Source organism: Hevea brasiliensis, chromosome 10 (assembly GCF_030052815.1).
Source record: "Hevea brasiliensis isolate MT/VB/25A 57/8 chromosome 10, ASM3005281v1, whole genome shotgun sequence".
NCBI classification, from domain to species: domain Eukaryota; kingdom Viridiplantae; phylum Streptophyta; class Magnoliopsida; order Malpighiales; family Euphorbiaceae; genus Hevea; species Hevea brasiliensis.
In genome coordinates, this window is record NC_079502.1 from 7,784,722 (window position 1) to 7,805,545 (window position 20,824).

Sequence of the window (20,824 nt, forward strand, 5' to 3'; positions counted from 1 at the left end):
CATGGTCAATGTTTTTCTATTGAAAATTCTATATGCTTTGCTATTTGTTGAATAGCCTAGAAATATTCCTTCACAAGATTTAGCATCAAATTTCTTGATATTGCTGTCTTTGTTATTCAAAATATAACATTTGCAACCAAAGACATGAAAATATGCAATATTGGGTTTTCTTCCTTTCCATAGTTCATAAGGAGTTTTCTTTAAAATAGCTCTAATGGAAACTCTGTTCAAAATGTAGCATCTTTGTATTCTGACACGCTTAAATATTTTAGTAAACTGTTTTCATTCAGCATTATTCTTGCCATTTCTTGCAAAGATCTGTTTTTCCTTTCAACAACTCCATTTTGTTGTGGAGTTCTAGGAGCTGAAAATGTATAATAAATACCATTTTGAGAGCAAAAATTTTCAAACAAATTATTTTCAAATTCTTTTCCATGATCACTCCTCAAAGATGTAATGCAATATCCTTTTTCATTTTGAGTTCTTTTGCAAAAAGCTTCACATATATCAAAGGTTTCATCTTTATGAGCAAGAAAGAAAGTCCATGTGAATCTTGAAAAATCATCAATAATTACAAATGTATATGCCTTGCCTCCTAGACTTCTAGGTGTGATTGGACCAAAAAGATCAAGATGTAATAATTCCAATGGTCTAGATGTAGTTACAACATTTTTTGATTTAAAAGATGATTTTGTATGCTTACCAAGTGCACATGCTTTGCATTGAAATGCTTTTTCAAATCTTAACTTTGGAAGTCCTCTAACAAGGTTCCTTCTAGAGAGTTTAGCAAGTGTACTCATGCTAGCATGTCCTAATTTTCTATGCCATAACCATGCACTATCATCTGAAGTCATAAAACATGTTTCACAATTTTCTTCAAGACTTATTAAATCAAGTAGGTAAATATTATCTATTCTAGCACCAGCAAACATAACATTATTTCCATGAATCTCACAATGTGTAGAAGTAAAAATGACTTTAAAACCATTATCACATAGTTGACTAACACTTAAAAGATTATACTTTAATCCTTGAACTAATGCAACATTTTCAATGCAAGGATTTTTACCAATAGTTCCACATCCAATAATTTTAGCTTTACTTTTATCACCACATTTGACATAACCTTCTTCTTTTAAAGTAAGAGATGAAAACTTGCCTTTATTTCCTGTCATGTGCCTAGAGCAGCCATTATCAATGTATCAATGTTCATTTCCAGATACTCCTTAGCGGACACTGAAATCGCTTAATCGTTCTTAGGTACCCAAGCAACTTTGGGTCCTTGTGTGTTAGTAATATTAGGTAGGGTTCCTTTAGGCACCCATATTTTTTTTGCCTTAAAGGTTCCTTTCCTAATAGGACAAGCATTAATCATATGACCTTTATTATTATAATAAAAGCATGTAATACTTGGTTGAGAAAAGGAAGTAGCTTTAACAAAAAATTGTCTGTATTTTTCATATTTCATAAATCCATCATAACCAATTCCAAATTTTTCATTTGTGGATCTTTGATTCCCAAGAAGTATATCAAGTGTTTCTTTTCCTTTTGTAAATTTAATTAAATCTTTTGTCAAAGATTCAACTTTTGCTTCAAGAATTCTGTTTTTCTCAAGAAGTTGTTCACACACTTCTTTTGATCTTTGTAGCTCATCATTAACTTCCTTAAATAATTTCATTTGTGATTTGTAAAATTCATTTTCCTTTGAAGCCATACTCAAGGAAATATTTTTTGATCTTAAAACACAATTTTCATGAACTAAAATTTTGCATTTCTTTTTAAAAGTTCTATATTTATCATATGGTTTTACAAATGCAAGTTCTAATTCATCAACATTAGAAAGTTCAAGATTTACCTCATTTTCACTATCTTCGATGTGTGAGCTTTCACCTTTTTCTTTAATTTCCATCATACAAGTGTTTGCAGCTTCTTTGTCACTTGTTTCATCATTTGATGAAGAGTCACTATCACTCCATGTTGCTGCCATTGCCTTTTTGCTTTTATCCTTTCTAAACTTGTTTTTCTTTTTCAATGTAGGACACTTTGGCTTGATGTGGCCAGGTTTGTTACACTCATAACAAACTATTTAACTTGAATGATTTAGAGTCTTTGGAGCATATTTCTTTGTGAACTTCTTGTATTTGCTTCCACCTTTTCTAAATGCTCTTTTGAATCTTTTGACTATCATTGCCATATCTTCATCATCATCACTTGAAGCACTTGAATCATCACTTGAACTATTTTTAAAAGCAACACTTTTCTTTTTCTCATTTACATTTTCGGATATGAAGGCTATACCTTTCTTTTTCTTTTGATCACCCTCTTTCTTATCTTTCTTATAGATCATCTCATGTGCAATGAGAGAACCAATTAGCTCATCATAGGTGTATTTTCTGAAATCCTTGGTGTCTTGAATAACAGTAGTCTTTGCTTCCCATGACTTTGGAAGAGAACTCAAAATTTTCTTTACAAGTTCTTGTTCCTCAAATCTCTTTCCAAGAGCTTTAAGAAGATTGACAAGATCTGTAAATCTGGTACTCATTTCAGTAATAGTTTCACCAGGTTTCATCTCAAATAACTCACAATCACGGATGAGGAGGTTTGCCTTTGACTCTTTCACCACATCAGTTCCTTCATATGTGACTTCTAGTTTGTCCCATATTTCTTTTGCAGTTTGACATCCTGAAATACGATTATACTCATTAATATCAAGAGCACAATGAAGAATGTTAATAGCCTTGGCATTTGTAGAAATTTTCTTCCAATTATCATCAAATTCAACTTCAGCTTTAGGAATTTGTACAGTTCCTTCACTGATTTTATAAGGAATATAAGGACCATCTTTAATTATTCTCCAAGCATCAATGTCAACAGATTCTATAAAGTTTCTCATTCTAGTTTTCCAAAAGAAGTAATCTGTGCCATTAAAAAGTGGTGGTCTAGTGATGGAATAACCTTCAGCTAAGGGGGCAGGTATACCAGCTGAGTTTCTAGATGAACTAGCCATGTGTATGGATCACTCTAAGGGGTTTAATCCTCAAGCAAGAGAGACAAGCTCTGATACCAAATTGATGTCCCAAAATATGTCCAAGAGGGGGGTGAATTGGACTCTAAAAACAATTTTCGGTTCTTGCTTAAAACCTTTGAAAATTGCAGCTAGGTTCAACTCAATTGACTAATGTGAAATATGAATAATACAGCTCTATTGATAAGTTGATTCAAAGTTAGGCTATATGTAATCAGTATATTGATCCAACATATTATATTAGCATTTGGTAGAAATTTTAGTATTCTGAATATGTTCAAAACACAGCAAACAGAGCAGTACACCAGATATACTAACTAACAGCAGATCAAACAACAAGCAGATTAAATCAGATATCAGCAGATTTAGCAGTAAACTAATTTTCTCAGTTTGCAACAAGGTTAACAGCAAATGGCCTCAACTTTCATATCAGCAAAAGCATATCAATCATAAAGTTAAAATGCATAAATGTAAAGAGCAAGGGTTGAGAAAATGAACACTGAAATTTTATAGTGGTTCGGCTCAACTAGCCTACATCCACTCTCTCAAAGATCCCACTTTGAGTCTTCACTTCACTATTCTTCTCTTTTAAAGGTAAGAGACAAAAAGCCTTTTACAAATCTTCTCACCAAAGCTTTTACAAGTAGTTTCACACTTCTACCAAGTGTTATTCCAAACACTTTATCACAATCAAGCTTCAATAGGTGCTTGAATGACCTCTCATAAATGATAATAATGTGTTTAAAACTCACTCTCACTCAATACAACAGAATCTATAAAGAAGAGATGAGTAAATAAGCCAATGATGAGCAATAAAAACACATTGAGCACTTTGAATGAAAGCTTTTATGATTTTGAACAGTGGAGAGATTTTCATTAAGTGTAAAATGGCCAAGGGTAGGTGTATTTATAGCTTTGGAACGTTTTTGACCGTTTGAGAACTCATTTGAACTTTACAATTACAAATTCAAAAAAATAGCCGTTATTTTGTCTTTTTCTGTGATGTTGTGCAGAGTTGAGACAGTTAGCATATTGGAGAAAATAGCAAACTAGTTAGCATACTAAACAAGTAGCAAACCAATTAGCATACCAGGAAAACTTTTCTGCATAACTTTCAAAACTAAAAAACTTTACACCAAATCATAGTCAAATACTTTTAGGCCAATAATGATATTTAAAAGAGATAATCTTTTGAGGGATTGAAAATAAGCATCATTGACTTTTACTCCTCAATTCTTTTCACAAGCAATCCTAAAAGTTAAACTTAACTAGTTAAACTTAACTTCTATACTATATGTACCTTCAATTCTGATTTTCAATGCAGCCTTGGAAGGTAACCTTTTCTTCTTTTATCTCATTTGATTCGTCCTGTGTTATCTTTAGAATGTCACCCTTTCTTTAAAAGCACGAATCTATCATAAAATCCTTGTGTCTTTTTCTTTGTTCTTTGAGAAGCACAACACTTAAAACAATGTTAGTTTGATTCTAGTTGAGTTTTAATATCATCAAAATCTATGCTCCTTTGAGCTTGTGGGGTTAACATGTATAAATTAATTTATACACCCAGCCAATAAAAAATTATAATCTTATATATAATAGATCTTACCATGTATTTAGTTAGGGCACACCATGATTTTAAATTACTTATCAATTTTTAATTAGATGGGTGTATACTAGTTACTAAAGCATGTGATAAGCAAGTATACATTGTGCATAAGAATTGTAAAACCCAAAGGAACATAACTAACCTGGATGATCCAATGTGCACAAGCTAAGAATCTTGCAACACCCAATGCAAATACATAATGAGCTGTAAATGGTTCAATCATCTAATAGCCATTACGAGAAGATCACAACAAATTTAGTTCATGTAGTTTCAATAAACTGCTGTCAAATTCATAGTGAAAAATTGGAGTGGATACAAAAACCTTAAGTTGAGGCAGAAGTAAGACAGATTCCCAGAACACACAAAAAGCCCAGAGAATCTGCTAATGCTTAAATCTGGTGTATGCGGGTGGATTAACACAGCGACAATAGCAGAAGGCACAACCTATAGCAAGAATATTGAACAACACTTGCTGAGACAAAACAAATAAGTATGATAATGGAATAATTAATAATGCTTTTACCATGTAGTATAAGGGCATGTTGTCAAGTTCATTGATGTAGGTTGACTTCAACTTGAATTGTATCATGCATATAATCCATGCTGTTGAAATCAATGTGGCAAAATCTAGCACTGTATGGATGTCCGCTTCCAATATGGCGCTACAAACCAATCTTATAGCTAAAAATAAAGCTGTAAGTTGTTGGCTCTTAAGTGAAAGACCTGTACCAAGTTCAATACAATGGCTGCATGGTTATTGGAACAACCAAGACAATGCAATATTGCCCATAAATAAGGGATTATCACCCAAAAAAAAAAAAAAAAACCCTCACGGCTTGAGAAATTTTAAAATCAACTATTGTTTTATATGTTTAATATGTAGTATAATACAGTGTGATAAAGAATAATTAATAAAATAAAATAATACATATAATGATAAATTACAAGTCAGTTTTTATATTTTTTTGTGAAATAATTTAGTTTTATTACGTTAACAGAATGATCATTTTATTCAAATGGCAGCCGATTTGAAACAATTACATGTCAATCAAATTTTGTTTTCTTAACAGAATGGCCCTAATTCAAATTTTATATTCAAGTAATTATTTATTTTAATATAAAATTGTAAAATAAATATAATTAAATATTTAACTATTTAATTATTTAAATATAAAACACTAAATAATTAGAAAATGATATGCTTTTCTGAGAAGTTCAAAATAGTTAATAAAGATGTTCTTCTAAATACTATTTTTTTTTAAATTACGATTATTTTATTTATAGTGATATTTCAATAAAAAAAATTTATAAAAAATAAACTTGAATTTTCGAGAAAAAATTATACCAGAAAATTTATTTTCATTTGATTTAATGTAATTTATTTCATAGATATATCGTTAAAGTTATAATCTATTTATAATTTATAAATATTTCCAAGAAAATTATATTTTCATTGAATTTTTTATTTTATTTATAAAATTTATAAATTATAATTAAATTCTTTATTTTATATTTAGTAAAAAAATATATTAAATAATTAAATATATTTTTATTTAATAAATGATTGTCAGTATTGTCACGACCCAACCTATGGGCGGACCAAGACTAGGACACAGGCGACCTAAAGCCCCAGGGCGTAGTAAGCCTAACTATTCACTTAACCCAACTCTAAGGCCCATTTAGGAGCAATTTCAAGAAATCAACCGGACAGAGTTCGGCCATAAAATGGACCTACCAACGGGGAGTTTTTGACTCACCCGACCTGTAAACACAGTTAATACTTAATTGGGGAGCTCAGCTCACCCTCCACATACTCATCAGCATAAAAATAAATGGGAGCTCAGCTCCCTCATCCAATCCATCAAACATGCATAGAATATTAAGTTTACAAGTCCAAAATAATAATTTAGTTTACAGACCCATATCAAATAAACATTTCTAACACATGCGGAAATTTTAGAAATTTATAGAATTACACAAGCATGAATAAATAACCTGCGAGGGAGAAAGCAGGTTAGCCTCAAAAATATCCTCCTGTGGCCTGGAAAAATATTGAACAGGAATGAGCGTTCGACTCAGAGAGTAAAATATCAATTTTAACCATAATCTCTATAACTATCTAAAACTAATGTACCCTGTAGAGTGAAATGCAACATCAGCAATAAATCCACATCATAACAGTAAAAAGGTAATTTGGAGCACTCACGCACCCAGCAATATCAATCATATATATATGGGAGCTGATCCCTATCTGATTCTCTTAATTCCAAGCTGTGCGTGAAGAACTCAGCTCGGACTTCCACTTAATAACCAAATCGGGGTCCCAGCGAAGAACTCAAGCCGTGTCTACCCCGAAGGACTGGGTCCCAGCGAAGATCTCAAGCCGTGTCTACCCGTCCTGTCCATAGTCCACACCACATCACAAGCACGCCAACGCACGCACACTGCTCCAAATTATCACAACAGCATACATGGCACTCTCACAGTTATGAATGCAACATAAATTGTGCCTAAGGTTTATCTACATAGATATATGCATATAAGTGATGCATGGGCATGCTTGAACATATAATAATAGTGAAATTACAATTAAAATTAATATTTTACTCACAGACTTGACAACGGTCACTGTGGCGGCTGGGCGGAGGAAGAAGGCTGTCCCGGCTCACCTGACAATTACATTACAATTATTTAATACAAATGACTCAACACAAATAAAAAAAAGATCAAGTACGTCCTAAGTCGTGCCGAAAATCCGGCAGAGTCTCCCCTATACCTAGGACCTACCCAACCTGCAAAATGGCTCAAAACACACTTCTATATTCACAACCCATATATCCGCAACTCAATCACATCACACAGGCCCTCCTGAGCCATCAAATCAGTCATCCATCACAATATGTAAAATTTCAATTTAGTCCTTATAATTGATCATTTTTGCAAAAACTACCCAAACAAGCTCTAAAAATTCTAAAACTTTGCCCCGCGGTCCTTAGCAATATTACTAGGCTATTGCAAAAAGAATCATAATTTTCTGAGCTACCACGAATATTTTATGGATTTTTAATCCTATTTAAGCACTAGAAAATTATGAAAAAGCAAGGTTCGGGTTTACCTTTGCCGATTCTGACTCCGGGGACGCGCTCGGGACATCTGACAATGGGGGGTAGCCAAAACCTCGGTCCAATTCGGAGACTTTTCCGGTAACGGGTCTATGTGGCCGGAAATTCACAGACTCGGTCAACTGTCGAATTTCCGCGAATTGAGAATACTTACACGAAGCCCACAACACGGCGGTTAGTACATAAATTTTTCAGAATTTTCTAAGCTCATTTAATGCTTGGAAAAACACTACGAAATTCCGTGGGACCCACCGAAAAACGGTGTCGGAAAATTTTGAAATTTATATCCCCGCGAAGCTCTCGACGAGTGGAGCGCTCTGGTACTCTCGGTTTTCTCGTGGGGTTCACGGTTTGCGAGAAATCTAGCCCGAAAGTCAAAATGGGCTAAAACTTCCCGGGCAAAAATTGGACAAACCGCTCGTTGAATTTTGGTGTTCTTGGTGTCTATGGAAAGCTCTCGACGACTAGATGAGTTTAGACACAAGACCCGGTCCGATTGGTGGCCGGATCGGTCGGATTTTGGCCGGAAAGATGAAAGGTCGTGCGCGCGCTGCGCGTCGCTTCTGGAGCCATTTTTCGGCATTCCAGGCGGCGGCCGGCCGTGGGGGAGGGCTACGGCGGCGCGCCGGAGAGGTGGGGTGGCAGGGGAGGCGATGGCGCGACAAGGGGAGGAGGGAGGAGAGAGAAAAAAAGAGAGAAAGGGAGAGGGGTCGGACGCACGCGAGGAGGGGGAGAAAAAAAAGAAGACCGGTCCGATTTGACTGGTCCGATTCGATTCGGCCGGTTCGATTTAAGATACAAAATTTTGAATTTTTACTCTGCCTCGGGACCGAAAATGAGGTTCAAAAATTCCGAAAAAATTTCAGAAAACTCAAAAAAATTTGTAGACTCCAAATATATTTTTAGTTTTGCCACGTGGTCTTTAAATAAATTTTTAAAAATCATCAAAGTTTATATTTTCGGAAAATCGAACCCGATTTTTAAAATCCGAAAAAATCTCAAATAATTTCTTAAAATTTAAATAAAATTAAAACATCAATATTTGCCCAAAAATAATATATTTAAAAATCAGGGGTGTTACATTCTTCCCTCCTTACAGAAAATTCGTCCTCAAATTTTATACAAGGCAGAATAAAGTACATGATTACACATTGAACAGATAAGGGTACTTACTACGCATGTCCCGTTCTGACTCCCAGGTGCACTCTTCCACTGACTGACTCCTCCACAAAACCTTAACCATAGGGATCTGTTTTGATCTTAGCTGTCTCACTTGATAGTCCACTATGGCTACAGGTTGCTCCTCAAATGTCAAGTTCTCTTTTAGCTCTATTACCTCCGGCTGTAGTACATGAGAAAGATCTAGAATGTATTTCCTGAGCATGGAGATGTGAAATACGGGATAAACGTGAGAAAGGTTGGGTGGTAGCTCCAACCGGTAGGCAACTGCTCCAACTCTATCAGTAACCTCAAAAGGTCCAATATACCGAGGTGCCAACTTGCCCTTCTTTCCAAATCTCATCACTCCCTTCATCGGAGAAATCTTCAGGAATACATAGTCGCCTACTGGAAACTCCACATCCCTCCGTCTGGGGTCTGCATAACTCTTCTGCCTACTGAAAGCTATTTTCAATCGTTCCCTGATTAAAGGAACTACTTCTGAAGTGTACTGCACTAGATCTACATCATGCACCTTCGCTTCTCCCATTTCCGTCCAACACAGAGGAGACCTACACTTCCTTCCATATAATGCCTCATAGGGTGCCATCCCTATGCTGGAATGGTAACTGTTGTTGTAGGCAAACTCCACCAAAGCTAGCTGATCATCCCATTGACCTCCAAAATCCAAAACACTCATGCGAAGCATGTCCTCCAGTGTTTGGATTGTCCTTTCGGACTGTCCGTCTGTCTGAGGGTGAAAAGCCGTACTAAAGTTCAACTGTGTGCCAAGTGCCTCCTGCAACTTCCTCCAAAACTGAGAAGTGAACTGGGGCCCTCTGTCAGATATTATGGAAGCCGAAACTCCATGCAATCTGACTATTTCTCGAATGTAGAGTCGGGCGTACTGTGCCACAGAGTACGTAGTCTTCACAGGCAAGAAGTGAGCTGATTTGGTTAGACGGTCTACAATTACCCATATCGAATCATATCCTCGCGTGGTACGAGGCAACCCAGTCACAAAATCCATAGTAATCATTTCCCACTTCCATTCTGGGATAGGGAGCTCTTGCAGCTTCCCTGACGGTCTCTGATGTTCAAACTTCACCTTCTGACAAGTCAAGCACTTGGACACAAAGTCTGCTATGTCTCTCTTCATGCCATTCCACCAGTAGCTATCTTTCACATCATGGTACATCTTGGTGGAACCTGGGTGGACATTGTACAGTGTATAGTGTGCCTCTTGCATGATTTCATTTCTGAGATTGTCCACATCGGGCACACATATCCTAGAACCCTGTACTAGGGCGCCATCATTGGCAAATCCAAACTCACCACCTTCACCTTGTTGTACTCTTTCTATGATTTTCATCAATTGTTGGTCTCTGTGCTGGGAAACTCTAACTCTGTCTCGCAAGTCTGGCCTCACTGAAAAATGAGCCAATAATACCCCCTCATCAGAAAGATCTAGGATTAAACCTTGATCCATTAACTCATGTACTTCCCGAATCAACGGTCTTTTCTCTGCTGAAATGTGTGCCAAACTGCCAGAAGATTTTCTGCTCAAAGCATCTGCTACTACATTGGCCTTCTCAGGGTGGTACTGGATAGTGCAATAATAATCTTTCAGAAGCTCCATCCATCTCCTCTGTCTCAAGTTTAAATCCCTCTGTTGGAAGATGTACTTCAAACTCTTGTGGTCTGTGTATATCTCGCACACTTCACCATACAGGTAGTGTCTCCAGATTTTTAGTGCAAAGACTACAGCCGCCATTTCCAAATCATGGGTGGGGTAGTTCTGCTCATGCCTCTTCAGCTGTCTTGAAGCATAAGCCACTACTTTTCCATTCTGCATCAAAACACACCCTAGGCCAACTCGAGGTGTCACAAGACACCTGTATCCTTCACCACTCATAGGTAGTGTCAACACAGGGGCGGTGGTTAGACACTCCTTAAGCTTCTGGAAGCTCCTCTCACAGTCATCTGTCCAAATGAATGGAACATTCTTCCGAGTTAACTTAGTTAAGGGAGCCGCTATCCTGGAAAAATCTTGCACAAAACGCCTATAGTAGCTAAACCTAAAACTTAGCACCTCGTTGATTTGTAGGCCTAAGCCAATCGATTCTGACTTCAATTTTCTTAGGATCCACTTGAATGCCGTCACTAGAAACCACGTGTCCCAAGAATGAGATGCTTTCTAGCTAAAATTCACATTTTGAAAATTTGGCATATAGCTGGTGCTCCCTCAAAGTCTGCAACACCATTCTCAAGTGCCACACGTGTTCTTCCTCGGTCCGAGAGTATACCAAAATGTCATCTATGAATACGATGACAAAACGGTCCAAAAATGGCTTGAACACCCTGTTCATCAAGTCCATGAAGGCTGCTGGTGCATTAGTGAGTCTAAAAGACATCACCAAGAACTCATAATGACTATATCTTGTCCTGAATGCCGTTTTGGACACGTCCTCATTCCTGATTCTCAACTGATGGTAGCCTGATCGCAGGTCTATCTTGGAAAAGAATCTAGCCCCTTGAAGCTGATCAAACAGATCGTCGATCCGAGGAAGTGGATACTTGTTCTTCACAGTCACCTTATTCAGCTGTCTGTAGTCAATACACAACCTCAATGACCCATCCTTCTTTCTCACGAATAGAACAGGAGCGCCCCAAGGTGAAGTGCTCGGACGTATGAAACCTTTATCCAACAGCTCTTGTAGTTGCTCCTTTAACTCTTTCAATTCTGCTGGGGCCATCCTATAAGGTGGCATTGATATGGGGCTTATACCCGGAACAACATCAATGTAGAACTCTATTCCCCTTTCTGGTGGCAACCCTGGAAGCTCTTCAGGGAAGACATCCATGAATTCTCTGACAACAGGAACATTTTCCACGTTGACACCTTCTACAGATGTATCTCTCACCAATGCCAAATACCATTGGCATCCACGCCTCAACATTTTTCTAGCACTAATTGCTGACACCAAGTTATATGGAGCCACGCTCCTCTCACCATCAAAGCTAAACTCTTCCACACCAGGTATGTGGAAATGCACCTTTTTGTTCCTGTGGTCTAAAGTGGCATAATGAGTTGCCAACCAGTCCATTCCCAAAATTACTTCAAAATCAATCACTGGTAGAGGAACCAAGTCTGCTGGGAGGATCTTTCCATCCACCACTACTGGGCTACCCGGAAAAACCATATCTACATCTATGTTGTCACTAAGTGGGGTAGCTACCGACAAAGGACATTCTAAGGTTGTAGGGTTTTTACCCAACCTCATGGCAAACACAGGGGAGACAAATGAGTGCGTAGCACCCGGATCTATCAAAACACGAGCCTCATAGGAACAGACCAGAAGAATACCTGCCACAACTACATTTGAAGCTTGAGCATCCTGGTGGGTCAGGGTGAAAACCCGAGCTTGACCCCTACCCTGAGTGGCAGAATCCTGATACTGACTTCTATCTCCTGATCTGCCTCCAAATCCACGGCCCCCTTGTCCTCGGCTCTGTTGGCATCAATCGATCGTCGCCATGCCGGAAGCACCTGATACAATCGAGGAACATTTGTAATCGAACCTTGTGACCCCATCGTGGCTCACCAACACGGGCATTCCCTAGCAAAGTGACCAGTTGGCCACACCAAGCATACTCCTAAACCCATCATACAAGGTCCTGAATGTCCTCTTCCACACTGTGCACAAGGTGCCAAAGAGGATCTGAACTGCACCAGAATCGCTGTACTCGAATCGTGACCACTGCCGATCCGCACTGGTCCGAACCCTGGATTTGTGTCTAAAACCACTCCTCTTATTCCTCGCTTCTTCCTCTCAGAAATAGTCCGCCACCACTATCCGTAGTACCCATGTGGGGAACACCTGAAGAACCCTCTGCTCTGTTTTTCTTTGCTCTTCCACTGTCATCCACAGCATAGCTAATCTCTATCTGTCTGGCTCGATCAACCACCACATCAAAAGACTAATCCGACATCATGGCCAGGTTTGCATACCTCCTGTGAAGCCCCTTTAGGAATCTCTTCACCTTTATAGTTTCTGTAGCTACTGCTGTAGGGGCATACCTGCTCAACTCAAGAAATTCTATAGCATATTCATCTACAGACCTGCCATTCTATCTTAAGGCCTCAAAGGCCCACTGCTTTTGATCCCTGAAACTTTCTGGCACAAACCGATTGATGAACAGTTCCACAAATTGAGTCTACGACAAACCCTCTATCCGAGGTAATATATAGTCATTCATCCACTGTCTAGGTATAGGCCCCATGACATGCTGCATACACTCTACAAGTCTTCTATCAGTCAACTGCAACTCTATTCCTGCCTGTCTGCAGGAATCCAAAAATCGATATGCATCGTCTGACACATCATAAGTACCAGGCACTAACTTCTTGAAATTTATTATCTGTTTGTAAGGTTCCCCTCTTGGTGCGGTGGACTGCTGCTGTTGTGGAGGGTGGACCATATATTGCGCCATCATATCGATGGTTCTTCAGAACCCACTAGAGCATTGCCATGGGGTCCATGGGACCTGTGCCATGAAAGACCGATCTCGACGAGGCACCGCTTCTTCTACTTGAGCAGCTCTAGGCCTCCTACCCCGCCTCCTCGGGGCAGGCGCCTCATCCTATGCTGACACCTCGTCAGGCACATCTAGTTCTGATGCAGTGGCAGCTCTCCTGCTTCTACGCATTTTCTTGAAATTCAGCAGTATTAGCCCACAAAATTCAGAACTGCACATTACATAGCTCTATAGACTCATATTTACACACAATATATGAAGCAGAAACTAGAAGCAAAGATGACAATGCAAGACGAATGTGGACCCTATTTTTCCGCATGTAACTCCTAGTAGACTCTTCCTAACACTTTAGATGAACATTCCCTAAGAATTTGGAGCCTAAGCTCTGATACCACATTTGTCACGACCCAACCTATGGGCCGGACCGGCACTAGGACCTGGGCCAGCCTAAAGCCCCCGAGGCCCATAGTAAGCCTAACTATTCACTTAACCCAACTCTAAGGCCCATTTGGGCCCAATTTCAAGAAATCAACCGGACAGAGTCCTTATAATTGATCATGTAAAATTTTAATTTAGTCCTTATAATTGATCATTTTTGCAAAAACTACCCAAACAAGCTCTAAAAATTCTAAAACTTTGCCCCGAGGTCCTTAGCAATATTACTAGGCTATTGCAAAAAGAATCAGAATTTTCTGAGCTACCACGAATATTTTATGGATTTTTAATCCTATTTAAGCACTAGAAAATTATGAAAAAGCAAGGTTCGGGTTTACCTTTGCCAATTCCGACTCCGGGGACGCGCTCGGGACGTCTGACAATGGGGGGGTAGCCAAAACCTCGGTCCAATTCGGAGACTTTTCCGGTAACGGGTCTGTCTGGCCGGAAATTCACAGACCTGGTCAACTGTCGAATTTTCGTGAATTGAGGATACCTACACGAAGCCCACAACACGGGGGTTAGTACATAAATTTTTCAGAATTTTCTAAGCTCATTTAATGCTCGGAAAAACACTGCGAAGTTTCGTGGGACCCACCAAAAAACAGTGTCAAAAAATTTTGAAATTTATATCCCTGCGAAGCTCTCGACGAGTGGAGCGCTCTGGTACTCTCGGTTTTCTCGTGGGGTTCACGGTTTGCGAGAAATCTAGCCCGAAAGTCAAAATGGGCTAAAACTTCCCGGGCAAAAATTGGACAAACCGCTCAATGGATTTCGGTGTTCTTGGTGTCTATGGAAAGCTCTCGACGAGTAGATGAGTTTAGACACAAGACCCGATCTGATTGGTGGCTGGATCGGCCGGATTTTGGCCGGGAAGACGAAAGGTCGCGTCTTGCGCTGCTGCCGCTGGAGCCGCTTCCCAGCGCGCGCCGTGGGGGAGGGCTGAGGCGGCGCGCCGGCGAGGTGGGGTGGCAGGGGAGGCGGCGGCGCGGCAAGGGGAGGAGGGAGGAGAGAGAAAAAGAGAGAGAAAGGGAGAGGGGTCGGACGCGCGCGGGGAGGGGGAGAAAAAGAAGAAGACCGGTCCGATCCAGTCCGGTTCGATTCATCCGGTCTGATCCTGTCCGGTTCGATTAGACCGGTTCGATTCAAGATACAAAATTTTAAATTTTTACTCTGCCTCGGGACCGAAAACGAGGTCCAAAAATTTCGAAAAAATTTTAGAAAACTCAGAAAAATTTGTAGACTCCAAATATATTTTTAGTTTTGCCACGTGGTCTTTAGATAAATTTTTAAAAATCATCAAAGTTTATATTTTCGGAAAATCGAACCCGATTTTTTAAAATCTGAAAAAATCTCAAATAATTTCTTAAAATTTAAATAAAATTAAAACATCAATATTTGCTCAAAAATAATATATTTAAAAATCAGGGGTGTTACAAGTATTTATATAAATAATTTTATATTGACAAAGAATATTTTTATATTTAAATAATTATATATTAAAAAGAGTATATTAGATATTTAAATAATATTTATATTTAGATAAATATATTTTATAACAAATTATACAAAATTAAAAATAGATAATTATTTAGATATAAACAAATAATAACTTTTATCAACAAAACAAAATTTAAAAAAATTTGAACGACATAATTGTTTCATATTAATTAGTAGTAATTTAAGCGGATGAATTATTCATTTAACCTAATAAAACCTTAGGCAATAAATTTTTTCTCATAAAAAATATAAGAATTGATCCGTAATTTATATATTTTATCATATATAAATATAATATATATAGCTGTTAAATGTTTTTTATTTATATTTTTTACTTTCTAAAAGTAAGAAATAAAAAAAAAAAATGCCACTTGTTTGCATATTGAAACTTTTTGATTTTTTGTAACAATCCAAAATGACTTAATTGCCAACTAACCTCTTACATGTCAACCCGCCACCGCCATTCCAACCGTTGGCATAAGGGGTGGGCCAAAAAATTAAATTAGTAGGTCAAAAAATTTTTTTTTTAATTTAAATAAAAAAATTATATAAAATAATAAATTATTAAATAATAATAATTATTATTATTGCAAATTTTTATGATAAAAATAAAAAAATAATTTTGTAAAATAATAAATAAAAATGAATATTTTGAATAAAAGCATGCTGTACAAAAAAGTAATTCAGTCTTCATCTCATTAAATAATTATTAAACTCTTGAAGTTATAACTTTATAAAAGCATAAAATAACTTTTCTTTATGATGGTGTAAATTGATGACTTGATAAATTTTTTATCATTATATTTTCTTTATTTGGAAGATATCATCCATATTCAAATGTAATTATAGTATATTTCTCATAAAATAAAAAAAAAACCCAATTGATAGAGAATTAAAAAAAAATAAAAAAAGAAAAAATTGTGATTATTATGAATATGAAAAATGAAAATATGATGAAAAAAATAGCTAGTTAAGGCCTCATTGAAATACAATATTAAAGTCTTTTCTTTTTTTTTTTTTTTTATTTCAGTTTACCTAAAACTCAGACTCAAATATATAGAGAATTTTTTTTAATTTGTCTTTTTCATTTGATGGTACATCATCTTTTGTATTTTTTTTAAATTGAATGAATTATTAATCTTTTAATAAATTTTTAAATGGGTTTATTAGTAATTTTTAATTAATTTTCATATATATAATGTCAAGAAAGCCAAGTATTAATCACCATAAATGCAGCGTAGAGAAAGATCACAAATATAGACAAACAAAACAAGTTTTCAAAGCTCAAAGGCAACATGTCCACAGATTCCATTGTCACCATCATATCATTTACAAACTTGATAGCACGGCTCTTCTCTCATCCCTTCTTCTTCAAAATATAGAAAAATTATGACTCCTAGAAGATACTTTTTAGGAATCACAAGCTGATATAATTATTCATCAGTTTTCTACAACATGACTGAAGTTTAGCTAAGAATTTCACATAATTTATACCTCCTAATTCAAAATAAAAATAGCTATTTATAGCTATAATTAATGTAAAATATTTCAAAATGGTGTCCCCAATTATTTGTGTATTTTTCATATTTAAAATATATCTAATAATTACTATATATCTTAAAATTTAATAGTATAAATCAATGAGCTTTGCCAATTAATCAAGGGTAGCCTAGTTGGTTGATCAGACTATTAGATCGGTAAGAAATGAAGAGAACTATCTGGAATTGAAATCGTTTCTAAGCTTAGGCTTATGAGTCCAAAAAATTACATAAACATAAATTTTAGTAGATCAAACTGAACAAAATCAAATAAGTTAAAATTTTTAATAGATCGAACCGAATTAGAAAGAAACCAAAATTTTAGTAGATCAAATAGAACCAAATTAAATAAGCCAAAATTTTTAATAAATCAAATCGAATTAAAAATAAAAATTCGACCTATTGATTTGGGATTCATCTAGTGCTTAATTTTAAGCTTTTCATACCAAATTTCAGAGATATATATATATATATATATATATATATATATATATATATATATATATATATATATATATATAATCCATAGCAAAAATAACAAATAAATAAATAACCATGGATAAGAAATTGAAAGCCATGCAATTAGAACATCCAGAAATTAAAGCAGAACAAAATTCTGAAGAAAAAAAATTGAATATGTATATATATAAAAGATGAAGTACCAGAACAGGTCTTCTGGGTGGTGAGCTTATATATCAACACCAAAATCCCAGCAGCGTGGATTGCTTCAGAAGCCATAAAGAAATGATTATGATCTCTCACTGCAAACTTCAAACCCACCAAACAACCCAATCCAATCAACACTCCAACCAAGCTTTTCACCTTGATTGATTGTCTTCTCATCCACCCATGCACTACAGTCGCCGGCGAGCTCCTTCGACCACCCCATCATCCCTCCTTTCTACAGAGACCGGAAGTACCAAATTAAGATTTGAATACTGTGTCTGATTTGTGGGGACTCTCACTTTGAAGCCGTTTCGGAAAGACACGGAGAGCGCATGCAGTGATTGTTGTGCAGTACGTGGCATTTACCACGTTGCCATGTTAGAAGCCAATGATATTATGAAACGTGTCCCTCTTTTATGATAGTATCCGGGATTGCATGGTTTGCCCGTACTGGATTCTGATTTTGACATTATTTTTTTTTAAATAAGAAGATTTTGACAGTTTTGGGTGTTACACCATTTGAATGCAAGATTAGTGTTTGTGGGATCAATTTTTTTTTTCTTTTATTCATACTTAAATTTAAAATTTTATATTCAATCGGAGTAAATTATATAAAAAAAATAAAATTTGTAATTTAAAAATAATTTAAAATTATTAAATTAAAACACATTAATATTTTTAAAAAATAAAATATTTAATGATATAAAAAGCTTCGAGCATTACAAATATTATAACAGGACTCTACTCATATAAATTAGATATAAAATTTATTATAGATAATAAAATTTACCATTTTTTAATATTATAATATTAAATTTTTTTGCTTGATGATATTTTAATAAAGGATAAAAATCTTTCTTAGTGATTACTGGTTTTTTATTTAATTTATATATATATATATATGTATATATATTTTTAATAGAATATCATGTGACATTATTTTTTATAATATTACCATATAATTAATATTAGATATTATTTTCTATAATAATTATTTTATTAATATTATAATAAATAATTATTATTATAAAATAACTTATAATATATTAATATATATTAATTATATATATATATATATATTTATATCTATATTATATAATATAGATAAATTTTAATTATTTCTATTACAAAATTTTTATTGAAAAATTTGAGAGATGAAAATAATAAAAATAAAATTTAAAATAATTAATAAAAATAAAAATATTATATTATTTTTATGTATTAAAATTAAAATAAAATATATAAATTATAATTATTAATAGCCACGTGCTGGTAATTCTTATCTAACATATGAAATTTTTTTAATTATTTTTATTATATAATTTTTATTAAAAAATTTGAGAAATAAAAATAATAAAATAAATTTTAAAATAATTAATATAAAATTTAAAATATTATATTATTTTTATATATTAAAATTAAATATTATATATAAATTAAAATTATTAATAACTACGCGTATTATCAATTTCTTAGTTTAATTTATAAGGTCAATTGACCTCATTGAGTTTAAAAAAAAAAAAAAATCTATAGCATATATTAACAAGGGGCAAATTTAAATGCATCTAAGTAGGGTCAATTTGACCCACTCAATTAAAAAGAAAAATTCCTAACATGGTAGAAAGTGGACAAAAATAAGAAAGTGGACAAAAATACTTATTTTTCACTCAATTTATATTTAATTAAAAAAAAAACTAAAAGGAAAATAAATGTCATATTTCACTTCCATTTTCTAACTGAATTGAGGGAAAAGTTGGAGAAATATTTAAATTATAAAAATATCTCTATATTTTAATTTTTTTTAAATTATAAATTATAACCGTGCAACACTTTACTATAATTGGATAATTAAATAAATACAAAAATTGGTGCTTTATTTTAGTAGCCATTTATAAAATGAAAGTGTAATTTTGGTGCTCTTTGGCTTTAGTTTGGTTGGCTCACTATAAATTTACATTTTGGTTCTTCGGTTTGGCCGATTTGATTTGTTTCAATCTGAATCCATCGTTTATATATCTCTAAAAATATAATTATAGTAATTTAATATTATAATAATAAATATTTAAATTTAATTCATTATTAAAAATTAAAATATTATAATAATATTTCATTATATAAACAGAGCAATCATTGATGGTGATGATGATACAAATCTATCAAAACGACCGATTCCAATTGAATCTGGAACGCTGCCTTAATAAATATTCTAGCTCTTCCTTGTCGAAAGAGTCAACACCATACCCTGCTCATTTATTTGGAGATAATGCAAGACAACTCTGCCATACGCAGCTCACACATTTTGCTCTAATGGATTCTTGACCACAAATTAAAAATAAAAAAATTTTAATTTAATTATATTAAAATTATTTTTAATGTTATAAATTTTGAATTTAAATTTAATTAAAACTAAATAAAAAATATATAATTTCTCACCAAATATTTTAAATTTTTATGGCTAGAATATCAAAATTTTAAATAATTTTTGGTATAGAAAAGTAATGCATAAAAATAAGGACTTGATCGTTATCCAAACTTAAAATAAGGATTAAGATGTAGATTTTACTTAAACCTCAAGGACTTGACTACAAATTAAAAAGAAAAATACAGGATGATACGGTTCATCTCATACATATTTTGCGGTACCAATGAGTATGGCATGGAAGCAACTGTAAATTTCTTTATTTAGATAATAAGGATATATATGTTATGTTTGAGTCGATCATCAGGTTTATATAAGAAAAATTTTACTAATAATCTTTTCTTTTTTAGTTGATGATGAATTTTTTTTACTTAAATTCGATTAAACATGAATAGAAAATACAAAATATATAGTAAGATTTATTTATCAAATGTATAAATTTTATAAGTTTTGTTAGCATAATTACAGCAATCAGCATGATTATAGGAGATTTGTGTAACATAATTACAGCAATCAGCATGATTATAGGAGATTTGTGTAGCATAATTATAGCAATTATTATTCTTGTCCAAATTAGTTCATATTCTCATGTATAAATAGATGTAATATCAACCTATTTGGAATCAAATATCTCGTGCCCAAAAATCGAAAGATCTCTTCTCATCTTATTCAAGTTCTAATCTTCGAAAATCCACTCCCATCATTGGAAGTGCTATTCAAGAGATTTTTTTTTAGAGACTACGCTCTGGGTTTGGATAAAAACTCTCATTTTGAAAGCTTGCTCTTCGATCCTCACATCTCACATCAAATCGCAAT

The 20,824-nt window shown here is 34.5% G+C and overlaps 1 protein-coding gene across 1 annotated transcript; it reads right to left on the reverse strand.

The window, feature by feature from the left end:
- Positions 1-4,573: 4,573 nt before the first annotated feature.
- Positions 4,574-17,875, reverse strand: LOC110633167 (uncharacterized). The gene is given in 4 exon segments (XM_058129120.1): positions 4,574-5,015; positions 5,018-5,075; positions 5,155-5,354; positions 17,586-17,875. Coding segments are annotated over 4 exon segments (579 nt in total). The 5' UTR covers positions 17,767-17,875; the 3' UTR covers positions 4,574-4,875.
- Between the last annotated feature and the right edge of the window lie 2,949 nt (positions 17,876-20,824).